This window comes from Xenopus tropicalis, chromosome 5, assembly GCF_000004195.4.
Source record: "Xenopus tropicalis strain Nigerian chromosome 5, UCB_Xtro_10.0, whole genome shotgun sequence".
NCBI classification, from domain to species: domain Eukaryota; kingdom Metazoa; phylum Chordata; class Amphibia; order Anura; family Pipidae; genus Xenopus; species Xenopus tropicalis.
The window spans coordinates 80,565,994-80,591,803 of record NC_030681.2 but is presented as its reverse complement, the minus strand read 5'-3'; the positions used below and the strand labels follow the sequence as shown (position 1 = coordinate 80,591,803).

Below are 25,810 nucleotides of genomic sequence, written 5' to 3'. Positions count from 1 at the left end.
GTATGGGCATGTGCGTCATTGTGCATGCGCACAGCGCCATAGCTAAGCGCCGGCAAATAGAGGAGGGCCCTGCGGAGACCACATGGGCAAGTAAAAACATTTTTTTAAAGTATATCGGTAGGCTATATTCGGACCATAAGACGCAGGGACTTTTTCCCCCCACTTCTGGGGGAAAAAAAGTGCGTCTTATGGTCCGAAAAATACGGTATATCAGTAAAGTTTTCTGAGTTTCTGTAATCCATTTTTTTTTGCTAAGTCAATACATCACCTAAGGTAAACATTCCCATAACACCCGCATCTTTGCAGCACCGACAAAGAAAACCTGCGTTATTCAATTTCACTGAGGAAGCACAGTTCCAGCGTGAAATATGTTGAGGTGAAAGGGGTTTTGTTTTAATGAAAAGAGTGCGTACTGCAGACACATTGTGTGTTTTTAAACTTTAATAAATATTTTCTTTTTCGTTAATATTGCACTTGGAGTGCTCCTCTTTGTTCTTTTTGCAAAGTCACTGTGAAGATAAGTTGAAGTTTAATTTCTATATGTTTCAGACTTTGATAGAAGACTAATTTAGCAAAACTTTGGTCTGGGTTGTTTGGAATTTGTTGGCAACTAGAAACATCTAGAACATGTTTTGTACTTATTTTCAGGACATATGTTTAGTTACGCATTACCCCATGTTATCTTGACACCTCACGTCATCGCATGACATATCCCAAATGTTCCAGACCAAGATTTGCCAGAGACCGTGCAAACTTTGAATGTTCCAGAAAGTATGTCATAGTACATGAATTTATATCAACAAGAACACTTGTTGGGGACTTGGTGGGGGAGATTGGAAATCCCTGTTGGGGTCGGAGCATGAAAATTTATGTACAACCTGTATTGTATGTGTGTGTTCCCTGCTGGTTTATTAAAGTTTATCAGATTCCTGAGTTCTGAGTTCAGGTGGTATTCTAAAAAGAGCAGATTTTCTCCCCCCAGTAAAATACTGAACAGTTACATAACTTATAGCATCTTAAATGTTTAGAGATTATGGCCACAAAAATGTCTTTTAGTCAAAAATGCCTTTATTTAAAACTTGAAGCCACAAAATAGGGCATAACTTAAACGTGGGTGACAAAAACTACAGGAAAGCTTTTAGAGATGGTAAAATGAATATTAAAATACATTTTACATTACAATGCTATGTGTTAGTGCCAAAACAGTTTAATGTGCAATAGATCTTGCAAGACAAATCTAATTGCATTCTATAAGGAGGTGAGCAGAAACCTAAACCTTGAGGTTGCAGCAGACATGATCTCCTTAGATTTTGCTAAAGCATTTGATACAGTATCACACAAAAGGTTAATTAATGAATTAAAGAATATTGGGCCTTGATCATACTATTTGCACTGAAATGGAGACCTGACTGAATGATGAATTATAAAGAGTAGTGATAAATGGAACAATTTCTAGTTGGACCGTGTTAAAAGGGGAGTATTTTTATAGCACCTTGGGGGGCTGGCCTTGGTCCTATATCTTTTAATTTGTTCACATAACCCCATAAAGTGGACACAGATCTTGCCAGAAAAATATAATTGCCTTACAAGAAGTTAAGCAGAAACCAAGGTGGGATCTAGATTTCACTAAAACATTTAAGACAGCACCGCACATAAGGTTAGTTAGGAAATACTGTCTGAAATATAGTGTGGTGATCAATTAAATATTTTTTCGGTTGGACCTATGTTAGGTGAGTACTCATGGAATACCTCAGGATTCTGTCCTTGGTTCTGTTTTTTTTAAAATGTATTCAAATGACTATGAGGTTGGCATGTAGTACTGACTCTTTTTATGCTCATAGTACTAAATTGTGCAAAACTGTAGGTTCCATTCATGATGTTGCCAATTTGCAAAGACATTTAGTGCAAATTTGATAAATGCAAGGTTATACAAATAGGCAAAAATATCAGAGAGAGAATTGTGCAGGTTGAAGGATCTATTTTTTTGTGGATAATAGACTTTGCAACTCTAGGAAGTATCAATGTCTACTAAATATAAATCATATTCTTTTTTGCATTAAAAGGGTGTTACTTTAAGAGAGGATAACATAATTTTATAATAATAGTTATCACTTTGAGTATTTACTATAGTTTTTGGTGCCAGGAACAAAATTAAAAAGCTAAAAGGGGGGGGCGTGGCTTGCCTTGGAGCTGAATGGCAGCGTGACTGCAGAGCTCCGTCAGCAAACAACCGATCCCTTGTGTACCAGCACAGTAAGAGATGGGAAAACCACAGAGAACGAGACCGGAGAAAGAGAGAATGACAGGGAAAAAACAGCAGCTGGCACAAACGGAGCTAACACCACTTTTTTTTAAAAGTAAAACCGAGCGCTCGACATCCAAGATGGCGCCCGCTCTCGATGAGGGAGAGGAAGACTGCGAGTCATACAGGCAGCCGTCAGAGCAGGAGAGCGAATCTGAAGAGGTATCAAACTTGCCTGCATATCTAGCTAACCTACCCTCTAAAGCTGATATAAAAGAAATGTTACAAGAGGTAACAAGCGCAATTAAAGAGGAAATACTAGATATAAAGAGGGATATGATCTCACTAGCTACAAGAGCTGATGATTTGGAGCTGAATCAAGTCAAGATTTCAGCTAACCAAAAAGCAGTTTACACACATATTAAGCAACAAGATGGCATCATACTAGAACTCCAGAGGCAGATTGAGGATCAGGAGAACAGAAGTAGGAGAAACAATATCAGAGTGAGAGGGGTACCTGAGACAATACAGAATGAAGAAATAAGGGCTGTTTTACTACAAATATTTAACAGCATTCTCAAAAAAGAACCCAACTCTGAAATAAAAATCGAGAGGGCACACAGAGTGCAAAAACCTAAGGCCGCACCCCTCAATGCTCCAAGAGATATCCTCTGCTGCCTACACAATTTTGCCTTAAAAGAAGAAATTCTTCTAAAAGCTAAAGACATTAGCAACCTTACATTTGAGGACAGTACCATTAAACTTTTTCAGGACATTTCCAGAACTACACTGACCAAGAGGAAACTTTTAAAACCACTCACTGACACTCTGCGAGAAAACAACATCCCCTACAGGTGGGGATACCCTTTCGCACTAACAGCGACTAAGGACGGTACTTCAGCAACTATACGCACACCTATGGATACAGTCACCTTCATCAAAAAGCTACATCTTTCCGAGATGGAACTCCCAGGGTGGGTACCTGAACATGGAAAGATCCCAGATTTATCGTTCGATCTACAAGGCGACTGGACACAAGCAACTCCGAAACGCACTCCACATACTCCGAGAACACCAAGGAACAGGACCAGACTGACCCACACCTGAAAGGATGGTAACAAATCAAAGACTATAGATACTCAAGGGTGAACTAGATAAAACATAAGTTAAAAGTAGATTCTGTTTACCCCAGACTTAACCCCTTTATAAAGGGCTTAAAACTTGACCAAAACATTTGACATATTGGTTTACTGTTTACTTATTTCTCTCCGTTAATGGTATATTTGTTTTTACAATAATAATGGTCTGATACTTGATCTATGTATAACAACCACACAAGCCAATCCCCACTCTATAGAGGCAGGCATAAAACATATTATACAATGGTGAACCAGATAACCTGAACCATAAGTTAACCCTGCCTCATCCCATATTTAACCCTGTCTATGAAAGGTTAAAAAATTGCTGAATCATAGGATCAAAGGTTTAAGGTTTTGCATGTTTTCTATCCATGTTTTTGACAAAGGTTTATGTACTAGACACATTTCTAGTGGTCTCACAAGGTGACCCCACAACAAGCCACCATACAAAGGCAGACAAATACTATAAGCAAAAATGACATATAGCGATGACAAGGTTATCAACCCTCCCATCTCTCATATTATGAGAAAACGGGATCGGGAGTTTGCTCTGAATGTAGAGAAATCACCCCAAAACGCTACACACCTCCAATCAACCATGCATCCCGCCATGATAAGAGTACACAGTACTCTAGCCGCTGCCAAACACCACAAGCTAAGGGGTATAACCCCAATAAGTCTACCGCGGCAACTGATCTTAACCACTGTTGTATATATGTTTACACAAGTTAAAGTTTCCCCCCTGACTAACCCCCCTTCACCCTTACCCACAACCCTCCAAGCTAACAGCAAGTGTATGCTCACTGAAGCATTAATAAACCCAGAAACTTACAATGATGAGTACAACTAACAAAGAGGTTATAGAATGCAAAGTGGTGTCATATAATGTCAATGGTCTAAACGAACCGGTTAAGAGGTCCCAAATATTCAACCAGTGCATAAAAGCCGGACACAATATTATAATGATACAAGAATCGCATTTTAAAGAGAACCATATACCCAAATTGAATGTGAAACAATACCCCCATGTTTATATGAGTAATAACCCAGAAAAAAAGGCAACAGGGGTCATCACTTTGGTCCACAAAGACTTACCATATAAACATATAGCAACACTAGCAGACAAAGAAGGGAGGTTCCTGCTGGTTAAATGTCAAATAGGAGAATTACTATGTACCCTCGCAAATGTGTATGTACCCAACAATGGGCAAATAACTTACCTGAAACAGTTTATGAAATCACTAGAAAACTTCAAAGAAGGCTTAACTATCCTAGGGGGAGATTTCAATCTAGTGCTGAACCCATTAACTGACTCCTCTTTAGGCAAAAGTAATATATCATACAAAGGGCTAAAAGATGTTAAAAAACTGTTCTCTGATTTACAACTAATAGACTTATGGAGAGCACAAAACCCCAAAGGAAGAGACTTTACACACTTCTCCAAAACACACTCAGTTTATTCAAGAATCGATTACATATTAGCAACTCAACATTGGTTACATTTATTTTCAAATACTAGCATTGGTAATACAATTTTATCAGATCACGCACCTGTATCAACAAAGTTTATTATCCCCAACACCATAAAACCCGAATTCACCTGGAGGATGAACGATTACCTTTTACATAAAGAAAAGATAAAAGAACAGATCAGATTATGTATAAGTCAAACAGTACAAGACAACATGACCAATACAATTTCTCCATGCACGCTTTGGGAGACGGTAAAATGTGTCCTGAGAGGCTTTCTCATATCAATAGGGAGCAACCTGAAAAAAGAAAAAAACAAAGAAATTAATAAACTAATCAAAGAAATTTCCATTCTAGAACAAACACATAAAGCTACCCAATCTCAACACAATTTATTGAAATTAGAAAGCAAGAGATTACAACTAAAAGCATTACTAGACCACAAAACAAACCAAGCATTCATGAGAAGCAAGCAGAAGTTTTATGAGCTGGGCGACAAATGCAATAAACATTTTGCAAACATACTCAAAAAAATACAGCCCCAAACACAGATCACTGCTATAAAAAATGGCAATAATACGATAAGTCACGATACTAAAGGAATAGCGCTAGCTTTTAAGGACTTCTATCAGCAACTTTACAAAATAAAAGGCCAAAACACCACAGAACGTAATAGGGACAAAATAGATGAGTTTATAAACAACGTAAAACTAAAACAGCTTTCTATAGAAGATAGTCAATTAATAGATGCTCCATTTACCCTCGAAGAAATCGAGAACAGCATAGACAGCCTCCCAGTAGGGAAAAGCCCCGGACCAGACGGTTATACAGCACTATATTATAAATGTTTCAAAAAGGAACTCAGCCCATTACTCTTGAAATATTTTAATTCTATAACACCAGATAATGGATTCCACCCCCAAGCCCAAGAAGCCCACATAACAATCATCCCCAAACCGGGGAAAGACCCCCAACAATGTGCCAGTTACAGACCCATATCCCTTATAAACATAGACATGAAACTATACGCAAAAATAATTGACAATAGAATCAAACAACACTTACCTCTCCTAATCCACCCAGATCAATCCGGCTTTGTACCTGGAAGGGAAGGAAGAGACAACACAGCTAAGACAATATCACTGATACATCATGCTAAAACAAGGCGAATCCCAGCTCTAATTCTCACAACAGATGCAGAGAAGGCTTTTGATAGGGTCTCTTGGGAATACCTAGAGAGAACTTTAGCAGGCTTTGGACTGGGTCAAACAACCAGACATAGGATACTAGCACTATACCAAAATCCAACAGCAAGAATAAGGGTCAACGGAACATTATCCCCTAAAGTCCAGATTTTCAACGGTACAAGGCAGGGCTGCCCCCTTTCACCAACCCTCTTTATACTAGTCATGGAAACCCTCCTGAATCACATAAGAAACAATCAAAACATATCAGGGCTGGCAATAAAAGGGAAAGAGTACAAATGTGCAGCATTTGCAGATGATCTGCTCATGGTTATAACAAAGCCTCTCATCTCCCTACCCAATATAGTTGCGCTACTCAAAACATACGGGGAACTATCCAACTTCAAAGTTAACTACTCTAAATCTGAAGTTCTGAACATTAATATACAAGAGAAAAATATCACACCACTAAAACAAAGCTTCTCATTCCAGTGGGCGGATAGAGGTATAAAATACCTGGGAATTAAAATTACATCATGTACTGTTTCCACACTATACTGTGCCTTGCGCAATATAGGTTAACCAGCCAGCTTAACACACTCCACATAAGACTCAGCAAAGAATACTCAGACTGCTCTGTGAGTTGAATAACTTGAATGCTTTATCCTTATGAAGAGTTTATTTTGTAAAACTGTAAAACAATATAATAACATTGCATCACAACCTGTACAACATATTCACACATGTAAACACATACAGGAAACCTAACATCTTACTTACAGACGGTTATGTAACCAGGGCCTGTGTAAAGGTGAAGAATCCTAGGGTCTGTCCCTCTTCTTGTGAGTTGTCTGTGTGCGCTCAAGATGGATACACTTCCACTTCCTGTGAACTTAGGGGGAGGTTTAACCTTGAATGATGTGTATAATTAACATATGGACAACTATCCCAAAGGGGGTCACTAGGTGGCAGCACATAACAGCTGAACTAATATTAATGCATACAATCTAACATTAAATTGGCATCAGATAAGGTATAAACAGCACACTCCCTGCCTGGCATATTTCAATGTGCCACTATATAACTTACTGCTATGCAGAACACAATTCAAGTATTATCAGAAACAAGAACAACAATGTCTGAAATTGGCCTTGTATACGTTTTTGCAGTCCCTTGTTTGACAATCTTTACTTCCACTTTCCTAACCCTGCCATCTCTACTTGGCAGAGTGTTGATGATGAGTCCCACAGGCCATTCATTCCTGCTTTCTTGACTGTCTTTCACTAACACGACATCACCCACTTGGATGTTTGGGCGATTTTGGGTCCACTTTCTGCGGCTTTGCAAGTTGGACAAGTACTCTCTTTTCCATCTCTTCCAGAAAGTATCAGCCAGATTTTGAACTTGCTTCCATTGTTTTACATGAAGTCCTGTTGTTTCAAATTTACCAAAAGGGGCTGACAAAGAGTTCACTTTCTGAGTCAGGAGCATTGCAACTGTAGGTTTAATTTCAGGATCAGCTTCAGGCTCTATAAGTGAGTAATTTTCTGCTGAATTGCCTAACTCCTCTCTGTCTGTGTGGTAGAGAAATGGAGGGCCTGAGAACCATATAGAATTCTGCAGATGAATAGTTTTTGTAGGCCTTGAAGCATAGTCTGCAGGATTTTGTTCTGTTGGCACATAAGCCCACTGATCAGGATGGGTTACTTGCCTGATTCTATTCACTCGGTTGGCAACATACAAGAAAAACCTTCTGGAGGTGTTGCAGATATAACCTAGTACAGTTTTGCTATCTGTAAAGAATCGCACAGCATCTAAGTCTTTATCTATTTCATCTCTGATGAGCTCGTACAACTCTACTGCTAGAACAGCCGCACATAGTTCCAGACGTGGAATTGTGTGTGCTGGTTTGGGGCTTAACTTAGACTTTCCCATAACAAATCCAACCGAACATTTATTGCAAACATCAATTGTTTTCAAGTAGGCTACAGCACCTATCGCTGTGTTGGATGCATCTGAAAATACATACAGTTCTTTTCTACTTACTGCTGACAGAGGAGTAGACACATAACACCGGGGTATCTCTATGTGTTCCAAAGCTTGCAAGGATTCCTTCCATAGAAGCCACTCATGTAGTTTTTCTCGTGGGAGTAATGCATCCCAATCACATTTTTTAGATGACAGTTCACGAACTAGTGCCTTACCCTTTATAGTTACAGGTGCTACAAACCCAAGAGGATCGTAGAGGCTGTTCACTGTAGACAGGACTCCTCTTTTAGTGAAAGGTTTTTCTTCGGAAGATACCTGAAAGACGAAAGAGTCTCTTTCTAGGTCCCAGCTCAGTCCCAAACTTTTCTGAAGGGGCAGGGTGTCAGTACCCAGGCAAAGGTCCTTGAGGTCTTTAGCTCTATCATTAGCAGGGAAGGCGTTCATGACCTGTGTGCTATTTGATGCAATTTTATGAAGTCTCAGATTACACTCTGCCAGCATCTGTTTTGCATTGTTCAGAATGTCAATCGCTATCTCCGGGGTGCTGGCAGATGCAAGTCCATCATCTACATAGAAGTGTCTCAACACAAAGTGTTTGGCATCTTGTCCAAATTGTTCTGCACTTGTCAGAGCAGCTTTACGCATGCAATATATAGCAACAGCAGGAGAGGGACTGTTTCCAAAGACATGGACCCTCATTCTATATTCAACTACTTCTTTGTCTATGTCATGGTCCTTGTACCACAGAAAACGTAAATAGTCTCGGTGGTCTTCTCTCACCAAGAAACAGTAAAACATCTGTTGCACATCTGCTGTAAAGGCAATAGGTTCTTTCCTAAAGCGTATGAGAACCCCTAACAATGTGTTGTTTAGGTCAGGGCCACTTAACAGTACATTATTTAAAGAAACGCCTTCACACTCAGCACTGGAGTCAAATACAACTCTTATTTGATCAGGTTTGTGTGGATGGTAAACGCCAAACATCGGCAGATACCAGTGTTCTTTACCTTGTTCCAGTGGTCTTGCAATCTCAGCATGGTCATTGTCCAGCATCTTTTTAATGAACTCTGTGAAGTCTCTTTTCATTCCTGGCTTACCATGCAGAGTTCTGCGAAGTGAGGCGAGACGTACCATGGCCTGCTCTCTGTTGGAAGGCAATTTATACCTGGGTGTACGAAAAGGCAATGGAGCAACCCAGCTGTGGCTGTCATCTTGATAGGTGTCTTTGTCCATGATCTGAAGAAACACTTGATCTTCTATGGATAGAGCTTGCTTGTCATCATTCTTTGATTTTTGAAACACTGTTGTTCCTAGCTTATCAGTCTCTGGATTGAAGCTGATGTCTTCTTGGCTGCACACAGAAGAGTCACTGAAATGCGTTAGGTTATCAAAACTTTCTTTGACTGTGAACCTGTTCTGACATGGGTTCAACAAGGTGGTACGCCCATTCGGCAACACAGATGTTCTTAAGGTACTGACTCTATTAGTCTGGTGTGTAGATCCCAGGCAAACTTCTCCTACTATTACCCATCCTAATTCAAGTCTTTGTGCGTAGGGGGCATTAAAGGGACCATTGATTTTCTCATGCACCTTGTGTGCTTGTAAAATGTCTCTTCCTAAGAGCAAAAGTATGGAAGCCTCAGGATCAATAGCTGGTATGAGGTTAGCAATTGAACGGAGGTGGAGATGGTAATAAGCTACTTCTGGAGAAGGGATTTCTTCCTTGTCATCTGGTAACATATCACATTCTATTAATGCTGGCAAAGGGAGCTGTGTTTTTCCGTCAAAGGATTCAACAATGAAATTTGTGGCTCTTCTGCCTGCAGTCTCTGTAACGCCTGCACAAGTCTTTAAAGTGTATGGAGCAACAGTAGTTTTAATGTTGAAGATGTTGAAAAAGTCTGACTTTGCAAGAGATCGGTTGCTTTGTTCATCGAGGACTGCGTACATTTTCACTGCTCGCTCTCTTTGTCCAGAGGGGAACACAGTCACTAAACATATTTTAGAGCATGATCGGAAGCTCTTGCCCGTGCCACAGATTTCAGTGCACTTAGACATTACTGGAGGAGGTGAGCTGTCACTAAGCTCCCTGCCGTGATCTGTCCTGGCTTGTACAGTCTCTGCTGGTGGCGCAGGTAAGTCAGGGTGTAAAGCTGCAATATGTTTCTCACTGCCACATTCTGAGCACTTCACTGATATTTTACAGTCTCTGGCTATGTGTTTGGTGGTTTCACAGCACTTGAAGCAGATGCCATTCTGTCTGAGAAAATACATTCTTTCACCTATAGGTTTGCCTCTGAATCCTTTACACCTTTTTAAAGGATGGGGCTTTTGGTGAATTGGACATTGTCTATCAGGGCTCTCTATACTGCCCTCCTTGCTGCTGGCTTGAGAGTGTGAGGTTTCTGTAGGGACAAATGTTTTGTGTGTGGACACAAAGGTCTTACCGTGGTATCTGTAAGGCCTTTCAGGTTTAGGTGATTGATCGTGGTTGCTGTAAAAGGCAAAGCTGGGGTCATTCTTCATCTGTGCTTGTTGCTGCACAAACCTGGAAAACACAAAGAAAGGGGGAAAATCTTCTCCTGTTTCAGCTTTATACTTGGTTCCAACAGATGCCCACTTTAATTGCATGTGGTATGGTAGTTTCTCCACCGTGGGATTAAGACCAATAGCTTTGTCCAAGTATGTTAAGCCTCTCAGATATCCCTCTTCTTTGGCACACTCTATCTCCAGAAGAAGATCTCCCAATTGTTCTAGTTTTTTGGCATCTTTGTTGGTCAGCTTGGGGAAGGCATCTAACCTTTTTTGTAATGTTCGCTGAATTACTTCAGGTGAGCCATATTTTTTCTCTAGTCTCTGCCAAGCCATATCAAGTCCTGCTGAAGGGTTGAACAAATGCACTCTGCGCATACTTTTTGCATGTTCGGCTGACTCTGTGCCTAGCCATTTTATCATCAGGTCAAGCATCTCTGAGGCTGAAAGGTTCAAATCTTTGATTGCATTCTGGAAGGAGGACTTCCAGGCCCAGTAATTTTCAGGGGAGTCATCAAACTTGATGAAGCTTGAGTTAACTGCTTCTTTGCGTAGCAGATATTTAGTGATATCTTGTATGCATTGTTGCTCAGGCGCACAATCTTTAGGCTGAGGCAATGGGAAACTCTGAATTCTGTCTCTTGGGTAATCTGCTGGATGTTTTCTAACTGGTTTGACGTCACTGGTGCTGTAGTGCTGCCTTGGTGTACTTGTAACTGCTGCCGGCTTAGGCCTGTATACTTCTGCTGGCTCAGTTTTAATCGACTGTTCAGTGGTTGGCATACTAGAAACCCGCTGAATGTACTCACTTGCACGTTCTGCAGGGGAAAGAGGTTTCTCCGGCATTTCTGGGCCTTCATGGGTTCCCTCACTTTCTGATGAATATGTTTCTATGTAGACCGCAGCTTCAGCTGCTGCTGCGGCAGCTTCTCTCTGACACTGCAGAATTTGCAGCTCTGCTTCTGCTTCTGCCATTTCTCTATTCATGCTAGCCTGTTTTTCTGCGATTTCTCTTTTCACATTAGCTTCTTTTTCTGCAAAGGCTAGCTGTACACGTGTGGCCTCTGCCTTTGCTCGTGCTTTGAGTGCTAGGGAACTCGTTGCAGACATCTTGCTAGACCTAGATGATTTGGACGCATGTGACCGTAACTCATCTTGCTGGGTGCTAGCTTTCTCCCTGCCATGCTGTCTCATGGGGGGCCCATCCTCTGGTATATACTTCTTCCCCGATCTCAGACTCATGTTTAGGATGCAGTCGCTTCTGTATACAGGTCTGCTGCAACCGTCTTTTTACTGTACTGTTTCCACACTATACTGTGCCTTGCGTAATATAGGTTAACCAGCCAGCTTAACACACTCCACATAAGACTCAGCAAAGAATACTCAGACTGCTCTGTGAGTTGAATAACTTGAATGCTTTATCCTTATGAAGAGTTTATTTTGTAAAACTGTAAAACAATATAATAACATTGCATCACAACCTGTACAACATATTCACACATGTAAACACATACAGGAAACCTAACATCTTACTTACAGACGGTTATGTAACCAGGGCCTGTGTAAAGGTGAAGAATCCTAGGGTCTGTCCCTCTTCTTGTGAGTTGTCTGTGTGCGCTCAAGATGGATACACTTCCACTTCCTGTGAACTTAGGGGGAGGTTTAACCTTGAATGATGTGTATAATTAACATATGGACAACTATCCCAAAGGGGGTCACTAGGTGGCAGCACATAACAGCTGAACTAATATTAATGCATACAATCTAACATTAAATTGGCATCAGATAAGGTATAAACAGCACACATCAGATCTAGGAAATCTATACCAAGATAACTATATTCCTATGATATCATCCCTACAAAATATGCTTAAAAACTGGAACAAACTGCAGCTGTCTTGGTTCGGGAGAGTACAGGCTACTAAGATGATGTTTATCCCCAAATTATTATACTTACTACAAGTTCTGCCAATACATGTACCTACGACTTACCTCTCTAATATAAAATCTATGATTACTAGATTTATATGGGGAGGCACTAACCCAAGACTTAGATACAATATATTGACCCTACCGAAAGACAAAGGAGGAATAGCTCTCCCCAATGTACACATGTATTATATTTCCACACACCTGGTACGTATATTAGACTGGAAAACAAAGAAAGGGTTAAAAGACTGGTGCACCTTAGAACAAGGGTGTGTGCCTATCCCCATAGAAAATCTTTTATGGAAAACAAAAGATAAACTATTACAAGAAACAGATAACCATCCTTTGATTGAAGCAACACTAAAGGTGTGGCATAAAAATAAGGAAATCTATAACTTATCGACTTACCCGCATGTCCTACAGCCCCTGATGTACAATGCAGACTTCAAACCAAGCATGGAACCAGGATCGTTCTCCAGATGGAGTAACTGGGGAGAGAGGAACACTAGAATTAGCGATTTTGTAAAAGACAATAAGGTAATTTCTTTAGCAGAAATACAAAAAATATGGGGCCCTCACCCCAGAGATGTCTGGAATTATAATCAGTTACATACATTCATACACACAAACACAGTGGAACAGAGCACTAACTCCTTGGGAAAAAATCTTAGACTCAATTACAATAAATACTGGATTAGACAAACCACTATCCAGGGCTTATAAAACCCTTATGGATACCCCGGAAACCCACCACATACCACACTGTATAGCATGGGAAAAAGAACTGAGCATTGAAATTTCACCAAACTTATGGGGCAAGATCTTTAAAACAACATACAAAGCATCGAGAGCCACGAGAACCAATGAAGCAATATACAAATTAGTAACGAGATGGCACCACACACCTGCCAAATTACATAGAATATACCCTAATAGTTCCCCACTGTGCTGGAGGTGTAACAAATCAGAAGGCACGCACACCCATATCTGGCTTACGTGCCCAGAAGTGAAAAACTTTTGGAAGGGGATATTAGATATAATACACAAGGTAACACAGCAACTTATTACAATAGAAAGTGCACCCACCATACTACTTTACGTTATACCTGAAAAAGAAGACACATTATCAGATCCACTTACCTTACATCTCCTGCAGGCAGCAAAATCGCTGATTCCTCAGAAATGGAAGTCTTCCTCCTCCCCAACAGTCAAGGAATGGCTAATAAAAATAGAAGAAATTAGGAGAATGGAAGAGCTATCCCTACTAATACATAATAATAGCCACACCTACCGTAAAATATGGACACCGTGGCTAAATTTCTTGAATACATTAGACCAATAAGGTATTAAAGAATTAGAAACTCACCCAGAATGACACACTAGGACACCTCACTCTCTCACTCTACAAATCTCTAAAAAAATGTATTGAATGTATTGATGTATAGAAATGTCAACCACGACGAGAACATCACAACGTAGTAAGAACTTGCTGTTAGACTAGGAACAAAGATTATGATTGTAAATGTCTAATGCAATTTCCCCCCCTCCTATCCCACCCTCTTTCTTTCTGTACCCCCTCCCTAAATTTGAAATGCAAAAATAAAGAATATATATAAAAAAAAAAAAAGCTAAAAGGGTGTAGAGATATGCATTTAAATAAGCCAGTGGAATGGAACAATTTAACTATGAGTGTCTATAAAAGTTGGGGGTGTTTTCCAAGAGGAGCTTACAAGAAGACATGATTACATAGGTACATACGTTTTGCCTGAAGCAATGAAAACATACAGTATATATTCATGTATTCATATATACACACAAACCGAAATATCCATACATAGACAAAACTAACTGTATCCCATGGGATAACTAACTGCAGCTTTGGATATTATGCCTGCCCAAGAAGGGTCAGTGGGCCATAGTGTATTTGATACATTTGAAAATTTGGTTTTATGGTAAATAAAGTTTCTTACACCATCTTTAAAATATTCTATATTAGTGTACTTTGTTTGCAAATATATGTATACTTCAACAAGTAAACTTTCTCACAAGTTGCTATGCTGAGTATTCCCTGTATGATGATCATAAAGACCACCTCTGCCAACAGGATATTCATGGGTTTGTATTTGGTTTGAAATTGTTCAAGTTTTTTCGGTTGAGCCACAGCAAGCAGTGCAGTCAGGGACTGGCTCATAATACCAATGAGATGTTCCCTGTATCTGTATTGCCTCACCACACCCATGATCTAGCTGTAGATAATAGCCCAGTTAAGGGCTAGGATAAGACAACTTTCATTGTGTAGGCTATAATAGCAAAGCTAAATGTTAGCACAGGCATTTAAATTAAAATGCAAAAACTATAATCATTGTCAGTGCCTTTGTACTGATTTGAATTATCACTGATCATGCTGATCATGTTCATGTCGATTAGCAACCACTTGGAGGGCATCTCTGCAAAAAGAAAATAAACTGAAAAATGTAACATTTTATTAAACTTTTTATATGGATTCTGTGTGCTGGGAAAATATAGAAATATAAATAAAATCAGGATATTGCAGAAATTATACCGAAGTCCTGTTAAACTTAAAGAAAAACTATACCCCAAACAATGTAGGTCTCTATAACAATATATCGCATAAACAAGCTCATATGTAAAATCTAAAAATCTAAATAACTAATTTTTATAATAATATATTTTTTTAGTAGTACATGTTATTGGGTACTACACTCCCTATCCTCCTCCCCCTCCCCTTTCCTGCTCCCCCTTCCATAAGAATGCATAAGAACTCTTTCCCCCCTACCTTAGGAATGTGTGATCTGAGCTTCCAACGGCTAAAACTGCAGCAGGAAGCTACTAAGACCAAGCTAAAATGGCAGCTGCTATCAGAGGGAGCTTCTAGGACTCCTTATAGTAAAGCTTTCTGCAGAATAAATATTGGGTTAGAGGTGGCACTAATGTGACGAATCTCAATAGATAAATGCCAAAATGACTTTCCTTCTCCTTTAATAGGTCAATTAACATAATATAAACTGTCTGTTGGTTAAGTATTCATTTGCGGGGGGGGGGGGGTATAGTTTTTCTTTAATATGGGTTTTCAGCAGCTCCATAACACACAAGTCCTAGAATGCCTTGAGTTAGTAACGCACAACATGACAGTTACCAGTGAGGATTTATATATGTAAGGTGTCTTTATCACTTAAAAAATGAACCCCCAAATGTAATGAAAGCCACTAAGTTTGCCCAGGAACAGTAACCCATAGCAGCCAATGAGATGTTAGCTTTTCGAACGGCTGACTGGACAAACTTAGCGCCTTTTATTACATAACCCCAAAAGTATTTTAAAAAGTATTTTAATATAAATGATAGGACTTCATAATAATTATTATATATTTTGTATTGCATTCACGTAGCCATGGGATATATTACATTCGTAGAATGAGTGATTTTCCAAACAAAACTTCAGTCAAAAAATACTATAAATAAATTATTAAAAAGGTAAGATTTTTCGACTTCTATTTTACAATTATCTATGACTCAATGGGTTAAATACAGTTTTAACTTTTAGGCAATATTGCGTATCTGTAAATGTCAGAAAGAAAACAATCGTAGGCCAAAGCAATCCTGCTTGTTTGGTATTTGGATTCAATCTCGAAGGATTCACATAAATCCTTAAGCCTCCAACTAGAGCTGCAAGAAACATGCATTTCTCTGTAAAGCTAGAGACATTGCTTCAGAATACATTTTCAGTGCTTGCAGGTAAGGGTATTGGCAACATTTCACTAATTCTTAATTTTTTTTCCACAATATTCATGTAAATAATTTTGTTTCAATCACATTTATTTAAGCGCTCCTTTGAAATTGTCAATTAATATATATTATTGAGATGTTTTCTAACCTGATTGAGAAATCCCTTGACAATACACTGAAGAGCCTGACACAAACAGCATTTTGCTGAACTGATTGGCACCTGTCAGCTGTGTCTCTGGAGAGACGGTTAGCATAATTTGTCGTCAAAATAGATTACTTCATGCTGATGTTTGCTATGCTTTGAAAGCTGAAAGAATTGAATCAACCGACAACTTGTTTCTCATATAGTGAGGTGATTAGTGGCATTATTTACAGAGCAAAGCATTTGGGAAATTTTCAATGAGACCTTAAAAACACTAAGAATTTAAAGACTGTAGAATCTAGTCAGTGCCTTTTGACATTGGCACTAAGAATTCATCAACCCCAAACCTCTGCCATAGAAGAAAAAAATGCTTTAGCTTATATTTTGAATCAAAGCGTATTCAAACAGAAAAGGCAATGATTAAGAAATTTCTTTTGCTAAACTTCTGTCAAACAGATAAAATGGAATGCAGCTGTCAGAAAAGCAGGCAGCTGCTCAGTCAAAATCCATACCATTTATCAGCATTGTCCCAGTCCAGCAACCTATAGTGATCACTTAGCAATATAATGCCAAAACCAAATGTTCACCAGGTGGACAATATGGTTAAATTCTGTTTGGAATAAAGGAGTGATAAAATTCATCTTTTGTTTTATGATATTTATTTCTGGGCAGTCAAAATCAAGAGGCTTATTAGTTAGGGGGAGATTTAATACTGTTCAAGTGTGTTTTTTTTCTCGATTCAAGTTTTTTTGCACTAAAACTTGCAGTATTCCAGTTATGGTTCAAAAACTTGAATGTCTGGTATTTATTAAGTGCAAAAAAGCCCATCTCCCATAGACTCCATTTTTAATAAAATAATTCAAATTTTTTAAAATGATTTCCTATTTCTCTGTTATAATAAAACAGGACCTTGTACTTGATCAACTAAGATATTATTATTGCTTATTGGTGGAAAAATTCAATTCTATTGGGTTTATTTAATGTTTCAATGATTTTCAGTTCCGAGCATTCTGGATAACAGGTTCCATACCTGCAATATAAATGTCCCTCTTTATGTAACCCTTCTTTTTCTGAAAATCCCCTGCCTGCACCTTTATTTATGTTCACATTTGATATAATAATATAATTATATAGTTATACAGGTATGGGATCAGTTATCCAGAAACCCATTATCCAGAAAGCTCAGAATTACAGAGAGGCTGTTTCCCATAGACTCCATTTTAATCAAATAATTCGGATTTTTAAAATTGATTTCCTTTTTTTCTGTAATAATAACATACTACCTTGATCCCAACTAAAATATAATTGGGTTTTACATAGTTTTCCTGTCCTTCCGCATGGCAGTGGGCACTAATGGGTTAAACCCCCCCGCAATGCGGACTGACAGGAAGACCAATAAAAACAATCTTCCCTCCCCCTACCTCATCTCTTTTTTTCCTGTCCTCGCATCGGACGGTACCCCCGTGTATTCCGGTGGGGATCTTCCTCTCTCTGCCCCACTGAAGCTGCCGGTGCTAGTTAGCCGGTGGATGCCTGGGACAGGCATGATTGACGCAGTAAGACACGTCGGTGCAGTAAGACGTCTATGGCGCGGTAATTCGCTTCAGCGTTCGGACGCCAAGGAGAATTCGCGGGTTTGCGCATGCGCGGAAAGACGCGCGAGATTTAAAAAACCCGGAAGTAACTATGGATGGCGCTTAGCGTTTGGATTCTTCTGCATCCGGACCGAGCCGTGGCGATTTGGGAGAGCCTGCATGTAAGGTCTAAGGGATGTGGGTGTTATGCAATGGCTTAATATGTGTATGCTTACAACTATTGCATATTCTTGTTTATGGTTACAGTGACCATGAGTTCCAGAAGCCATAGGTCCCGTTCTTCTTCTGGGGGGTAAGTTACAGTAGAGAGAGTGCTGTACATGTGAATACATGGTGGTGACTGCTTCTGTTATTTTAGTAGATCATCCAGGAGACACAGAGGAAGTCATCACTCCAGGAAGGCCATTGAATTGGAATGCTCCGTCTGTAGTAATCCGGCTATGCACAACAAAAAAGTGTGCCAAGTGTGCTGGGAGGCCATGTCCGGTAAAAGAATGGATGAACAATGGGCCTCTATGAAGGATTGGTTTAAAGAGTCCATGGCTAAGTCAGTAAAGGACTTAGTGGGCACAGTGACGGAAAGTGTTCTGCATAAAGTGTCTTCATCTACAGCTGGAGTGAAGCCTATAAGGGAAGAAGCCTTGCAACTTCAGCAGCCAGCATCCTTACACAGTCAGTCGGATAGTTCAGATCAGGAAGAACTTATAGTTCTAGATGAAGAAAATACATTTGATACTGATATGGTGGAGCCGCTGATTAAGGCTATGCGTAAGGTGTTGGACCTGGAGGATCCGGAACAAGAGGCAAAACAAGATAAGATGTTTAAAGCTTCCTCTAAAAAGGCTTTGGTTTTTCCCGTACATGAAGTTTTGGGAAATTTGGTCAAAGAGGAGTGGAAAACTCCAGACAAGAAATTTTTCATATCGAGAAGATTCAAAAGAATGTACCCTTACGCCGAGAGTGAGGTAAATCGCTGGACTAACCCACCTAAGGTAGACGCGGCGATCACTCGGGTGGCCCGTAAAACCACGCTACCAGTGGATGAGGGTGTGTCCCTTAAGGATCCTGTGGAAAGGAGACAGGATACTGTATTGAAGAAAGCTTACTCAGTCTCAGGCCTGCTGTGTAAACCTTCAATTGGAGTCACATGTGTGGCCAAGGCAGCTAAGATATGGCTGCAAGAGCTGGAGAGCCAGCTTCAAGGTGGAGCAGACAAAGATGAACTAATCCACACGGTGGATGATCTTAAGGTAGCAGTGGATTACATTACGGAGGCGTCAATGGATACGCTAAAGTTAGCAGCTAGGAATATGGGATACGCAGTAGCTGCTAGAAGGATGTTATGGTTAAAACATTGGCAAGCTGACACCCCTTCCAAATTTAATCTCTGTGCGCTTCCTTTTGAAGGTGACTTACTTTTTGGTCCGAAGCTAGACAGCATTATTTCTAAGGCTTCGGCAGGCAAAAGCTCTTTCTTGCCGCAAGAACGGAGGGAAAGACGTCAGGCTGGCAGGACGGATAGACAGTCTTTTAGAGAGACAAAGGCTTACAGGCCGGGAAGGCCATATAACAGACAGCCCTTTTGGAGGAGTCGAGTGCAGAATCAGGGCAAGAAGGACCCCAAACAAGAAAAACCTAAGTCGTTCTGATGGTGTCGGTGCCCAGCAGTCACCAGTAGGGGCAAGGTTGCTCCAGTTTCAGGCTGCCTGGGCAAACACCACATTAGACAGGTGGGTGTTAGAGGTAATTTCTCGAGGCTATCACTTGGAGTTTGTGAGGAAACCGAACAGAGATATTTTTCGGATTTCAAGCTGGCCAAGAACTTTAGAAGCACGCTCGGCTATGGCAAACATCATATCAGACCTCATTTTAAAAAAAGTAATCTCGGCAGTGCCAAAAGATCAAAGAAGACAGGGAATCTACTCCCCCTTATTCCTCAGGAAAAAAGCATCGGGAGAATTTCGTGCTATCCTAGATCTCAGATATCTCAACAAATTCTTGAAAGTGAAATCGTTCAAAATGGAGACGCTGAAGATTATTGGCCAAAGTTTGTGTCAGGACGATTGGTTGGTGAAGATCGACCTTCGGGATGCGTATCTTCACGTTCCCGTTGGGATAGCCCACCAGAAATTTCTCCGGTTTTCAGTGCTGGGGAAGCATTATCAATATCGAGCCCTGCCATTTGGACTAGCGTCTTCTCCGAGAACGTTTTCGAAGGTTTTGGCTCCGGTGATAGCCCGTCTACGTCTGCAAGGGGTGCAAATCTTCAGCTATCTGGACGATCTGTTGTTAAAAGCACCAAGCGGGCAGGAGCTGTATCGACATCTACAACTGGCATTGAGGGTATTAACAGAACATGGGTGGTTAGTAAACCACCAGAAGTCCCAGTTGATACCAACGCAACAGATGGTGTTTTTAGGAATTTGCATAGATACTCGTCGGATGAAATTCTTTCTCCCACAGAACAAGGTGGAGGATATTGTGCATCTTGTCCGCAGTTTGATGAAGTTCAAAGTTACGACGGCCCAGTTATGCCAACAGCTGTTGGGGAAATTGGTAGCAACAAAGGAGGCTGTCAATTGGGCAATGATCCATCTTCGTCCCTTACAGTTCGAGTTCCTGCGACAGTGGGACAGAGGGAAGCAACATCAACTTATTGCCCTATCACAGGAAGTTTTGGACAGCTTAACCTGGTGGTTGAACCAGGGGAATCTAGTGCAAGGCAGACCGATCAAGTGCCCATTGTGGAAAATAGTGACCACGGATGCCAGCAGCATTGGTTGGGGAGCCCATACTGGTCATATGACGGGGCAAGGGTATTGGCCTCCAGAAGCGGTGACATGGTCATCGAATTTCAGGGAACTGAGTGCAGTACTTCAGGCGCTGCACGGGTTCGAACAGTCTCTCCAGGGGTCAGCAATCTTAGTCCAATCCGACAACTTAACGACAGTAAGTTACATCAAGAAGCAGGGAGGCACACGCAGCAGAAGGCTGTTGGAGTTAGCTCTTCAAATCTTCAAATGGGCAGAAGTCAATCTGGTGGATCTGTCGGCGTCCTATATCCCAGGGCACCAGAATATTTGGGCGGACAGACTGAGTCGAGAGAACCTCCATCCAGGGGAGTGGGAACTGTCTCAACAGATGTTCCGGTTTCTGGTGAATCTTTGGGGGGTTCCCCAAATAGATCTTATGGCTACGGTCAAGAACAGGAAAGTCAAAGCTTTTTGTTCACGGTTCCCAGAAAAACAAGCACTGTTCTGGGATGCATTCAGTCAGGAATGGAAGTTCGACCTGGCTTACATATTTCCTCCGTTCCCGCTTATTCCCAGAGTATTGGAGAAGATCCGGGCAGACCAAGTCACGCTCATAGCAGTGTTACCTTGGTGGCCAAGGAGGCCTTGGTTCACGCAGCTATTCGCAATGGCAATAGCCAAACCGGTCAGGCTACCGTATTGTCAGAAGATGCTGACTCAAGGCAAGAGATGGCATCCGAATCCTCGCAGCTGGGCTTTGACGGGGTGGCTTTTGAGCGGCAAGAACTAACTAGATTGGGTTTACTAGACTCTTCTGTCCACACATTGTTAGCCTCAAGGAAGCCAACTACTGAACACACTTATCACAGAATTTGGGAAAAGTTCAGAGAGTGGTGTTTGCAGTCTGCAGTCTCATTTTCTTCACCTTCTGAGTCGACAATAGTAAATTTTCTTCAGTCAGGCTTGGAGAAGGATCTTAGTCTTGCCACGCTGAAAGTACAAATATCAGCTTTGTCAGCACTGACTAAAGTTAAGTGGGCTGACCAGCCGCTGGTGTCCAGATTTCTTCAAGGGGTGAAAAGGCTAAAACCGCAGGTTAGGCCGGTGGTGCCATCCTGGGACTTAAACTTAGTTCTTCAGGCTCTGGTGGAACCACCGTTTGAGCCGCTGGAGTCCATTCCTATGGAATTGCTGTCAATGAAGGCAGCTTTCCTCATTGCAATAACATCAGCAAGAAGAGTGGTTGAAATCCAAGCACTGTTGAGAAGTGACCCGTATCTGAAGATACACCAGGATAAAGTGGTGTTAAGACTATCGGAGAAGTTCCTCCCTAAAGTAGTTTCATCCTTCCATGCCAGTAGGGAAGTTGTGTTGCCAGCATTTTTTCCCAACCCCTCTAATGAGGAGGAAACTAAATGGCATAAACTGGATTTAGTGAGGTGCATTTCAATTTATTTGAGTAGAACAGAGGAGTTCAGGAAATGTGACAACCTTCTCCTCCTCTTCAAAGGACCAGCTATCGGTAATCAAGCTTCAAAGCGTACTATAGCGAGATGGATTACTGGCTGCATCAAGAAAGCGTATCAGCTCAGGTCTTTGCAGGCTCCTCCAGTTAAGGCTCATTCTACCAGAGCGGTAGCAACGTCTTGGGCTTTCAGAGCTCAAGCTACTCCGGAGGAAATTTGCAATGCTGCTGCATGGTCCTCAGTGTCGACTTTTTCTCGATTTTATAAATTAGACATTTTTGCGGCCGAGAAGGCTTCTTTTGGACATAAAGTCCTTTCTTCTGTTGTGTCAATCTAATAAATATAGCAAACTCCCTCCCGGGTTTGTAGTTACTGCTGGGGCACGTCCCATTAGTGCCCACTGCCATGCGGAAGGACAGGAAAAGGGGAAAATTTTATCCAACTTACCGTAATTTTCCTTTCCTGGACTGAAGCATGGCAGTGGGTATATTTTCCCTCCCCGTTTGCTATTGCCGAAGCTCGGACATTGTAAGAGATGAGGTAGGGGGAGGGAAGATTGTTTTTATTGGTCTTCCTGTCAGTCCGCATTGCGGGGGGGTTTAACCCATTAGTGCCCACTGCCATGCTTCAGTCCAGGAAAGGAAAATTACGGTAAGTTGGATAAAATTTTCCCCTTATATCATTACATAGGGGCTGATTTACTAACCCATGAATCCGACCCGAATTGGAAAAGTTCCGACTTGAAAACGAACATTTTGCAACTTTTTTGTATGTTTTGCGATTTTTTCGGCGTCTTTACGAATTTTTCGTTACCAATACGATTTTTGCGTAAAAACGCGAGTTTTTCGTAGCCTTTACGAAAGTTGCGTAAAATCTTGCGCTTTTTCCGTAGCGTTAAAACTTACGCAAAAAGTTGCGCCTTTTTCGTAGTGTTAAAACTTAAAAGGTGCGAAGTTTCGCGTAAGTTTTAACGCTACGAAAAAAGCGCAACTTTTTGCGCAAGTTTTAACGCTACGAAAAATCGCAAGATTTTACGCAACTTTCGTAATGGCTACGAAAAACTGGCGTTTTTACGCAAAAATCGTATTGGTAACGAAAAATTCGTAAAGACGCCGAAAAAATCGCAAAAAATACCGATCTTTACGAAAAAAACGCAATCGGACTCATTTCGACCCGTTCGTGGGTTAGTAAATGTGCCCCATAGTGTTGAAAAAGTGTTGAGTACATCAAGTTCAATTAAACCCAGCACACACAAACCTATACTGACCTATCTATACACTCACATACATACATCATATCACATACATCATATATACCAACATCAATACTAAGGGGCACATTTACTAACCCACGAACGGGCCGAATGCGTCCGATTGCGTTTTTTTCGTAATGATCGGTAATTTTGCGATTTTTTTCGGCGTCTTTACGATTTTTGCGTAAAAACGCGAGTTTTTTGGCGTCATTACGAAAGTTGCGCAAAGTCGCGATTTTTTCGTAGCGTTAAAACTTGCGCGAAACGTCGCGCCTTTTAAGTTTTAACGCTACGAAAAAGGCGCGACTTTGCGCGCAAGTGTTAACGATACAAAAAAATCGCGACTTTGCGCAACTTTCGTAAAGACGCCGAAAAACTCGCGTTTTTACGCAAAAATCGTAAAGACGCCGAAAAACTCGCGTTTTTACGCAAAAATCGTAAAGACTCCGAAAAAAACGAAAAAAATACGAAAAAGTCGCAAAATGTTCGTTTCCAATCGGAATTTTTCCAATTCGGATTCGAAATCGTGTCTTAGTAAATCAGCCCCTAACTGTAGATTTTAGTATCACAATAGCCTTCAATACTAAAGCAACACTTCTGCTATGCTGATGAACACAGCATTACATAATTACATAGTTTAGTTGGGTTGAAAAAAGTCCATCAAGTTCAATAACCGTAGATTTTATCAAAATAGCCTTGGATACTATGCTTGTTCAAGAAATCATCCAAGCCCCTCTTAAAGGCATTAACAGAATCTGCCATTAAAACATCACTAGGAAGGACATTCCACAACCTCACTGCCCTCCCCATGAAAAACCACTTATGCATGGGCGTCCACAGAAGGGGGCAAGAGGGGGCACTTGCCCCCCCCTGGAAAAGTAGCAAAAAAAACAAAAACCTTTCTCCGTTTCTGCAGTCCCCTCAAGCCCGTTTTTGCTGTGCTCCGATTGGATCTTTCTTCTTGTGGATTCTCCAATCAGAGCACAGCTTCCTTGACAGACAGTAAAATTGACCAATCAGAGCACACATGCACACAGGGATCGGGAGATTTTGCAAACTGGAAACAGAAATAAAGACTGAAAAGAAGAATCTGCCCCTGTAACTTTACCTAAGAACCAACTCTCAACTTTTGCTGCAGTTTTCATCCCACAGGTACTATACCCGGGCACTATACCCAGGCACTATACCCAGGTACTATACCCAGGCACTATACCCAGGCACTATACCCAGGCACTATACCCAGGCACTATACCCAGGCACTATACCCAGGTACTATACCCAGGCACTATACCCAGGCACTATACCCAGGCACTATACCCAGGCACTATACCCGGGTACTATACACGGGCACTATACCCGGGCACTATACCCGGGCACTATACCCGGGCACTATACCCAGGCACTATACCCAGGCACTATACCCAGGTACTATACACAGGCACTATACCCAGGCACTATACCCAGGCACTATACACAGGCACTATACCCAGGCACTATACACAGGCACTATACACAGGCACTATACCCAGGCACTATACCCAGGTACTATACACAGGTACTATACCCAGGCACTATACACAGGCACTATACACAGGCACTATACCCAGGCACTATACCCAGGCACTATACACAGGCACTATACCCAGGCACTATACACGGGCACTATACCCGGGCACTATACACGGGCACTATACACGGGCACTATACACGGGCACTATACCCGGGCACTATACCCGGGCACTATACCCGGGCACTATACACGGGCACTATACCCGGGCACTATACACAGGCACTATACACAGGCACTATACCCAGGTACTATACACAGGCACTATACACAGGCACTATACACAGGCACTATACCCAGGCACTATACACAGGCACTATACCCAGGCACTATACCCAGGCACTATACACAGGCACTATACCCAGGTACTATACCCAGGTACTATACCCAGGCACTATACCCAGGTACTATACCCAGGCACTATACCCAGGTACTATACCCAGGTACTATACACAGGTACTATACAGTTCTAAAGAATCACTAGCTGACATTAAATTGTTTTTTGCCTGACCTGACATCTATAATAATATATAATCTATCCCCTACCCTAACACATGGAGGGTAAGTTAACTCTTTCCCTCTGAAAAAGCTCATTGTGTGTTTATATATGTGTTGTTGTTTTTTGCACTTACTATTTTTTATTTTTTTTTTGTCATTGTTTTGTTCATTTATAGTAAGTTACAGTGGGGCCAATGTTGTGTATCAGTGCCAGTGTTATAGTGCCAGGGCCTGAATATCTGCCATCTGTACCCACTGCTTCTCACTGTATATAATGTGCTGGGTTTGTAAATACAGACTGCGTCTCA

At 41.1% G+C, this 25,810-nt stretch overlaps 1 protein-coding gene across 1 annotated transcript; it reads right to left on the bottom strand.

Annotated features, from left to right (window-relative positions):
• Positions 1-6,911: 6,911 nt before the first annotated feature.
• LOC116410969 lies at positions 6,912-12,178 on the bottom strand. The gene is made up of 2 exons (XM_031902712.1): positions 12,094-12,178; positions 6,912-12,004 (listed from the first exon to the last, which is right to left on the bottom strand). The coding sequence occupies exon 2, from the start codon at positions 11,796-11,798 to the stop codon at positions 7,143-7,145; it is 4,656 nt and encodes a 1,551-aa protein (XP_031758572.1). The 5' UTR covers positions 11,799-12,004; positions 12,094-12,178; the 3' UTR covers positions 6,912-7,142.
• Positions 12,179-25,810: the final 13,632 nt, after the last annotated feature.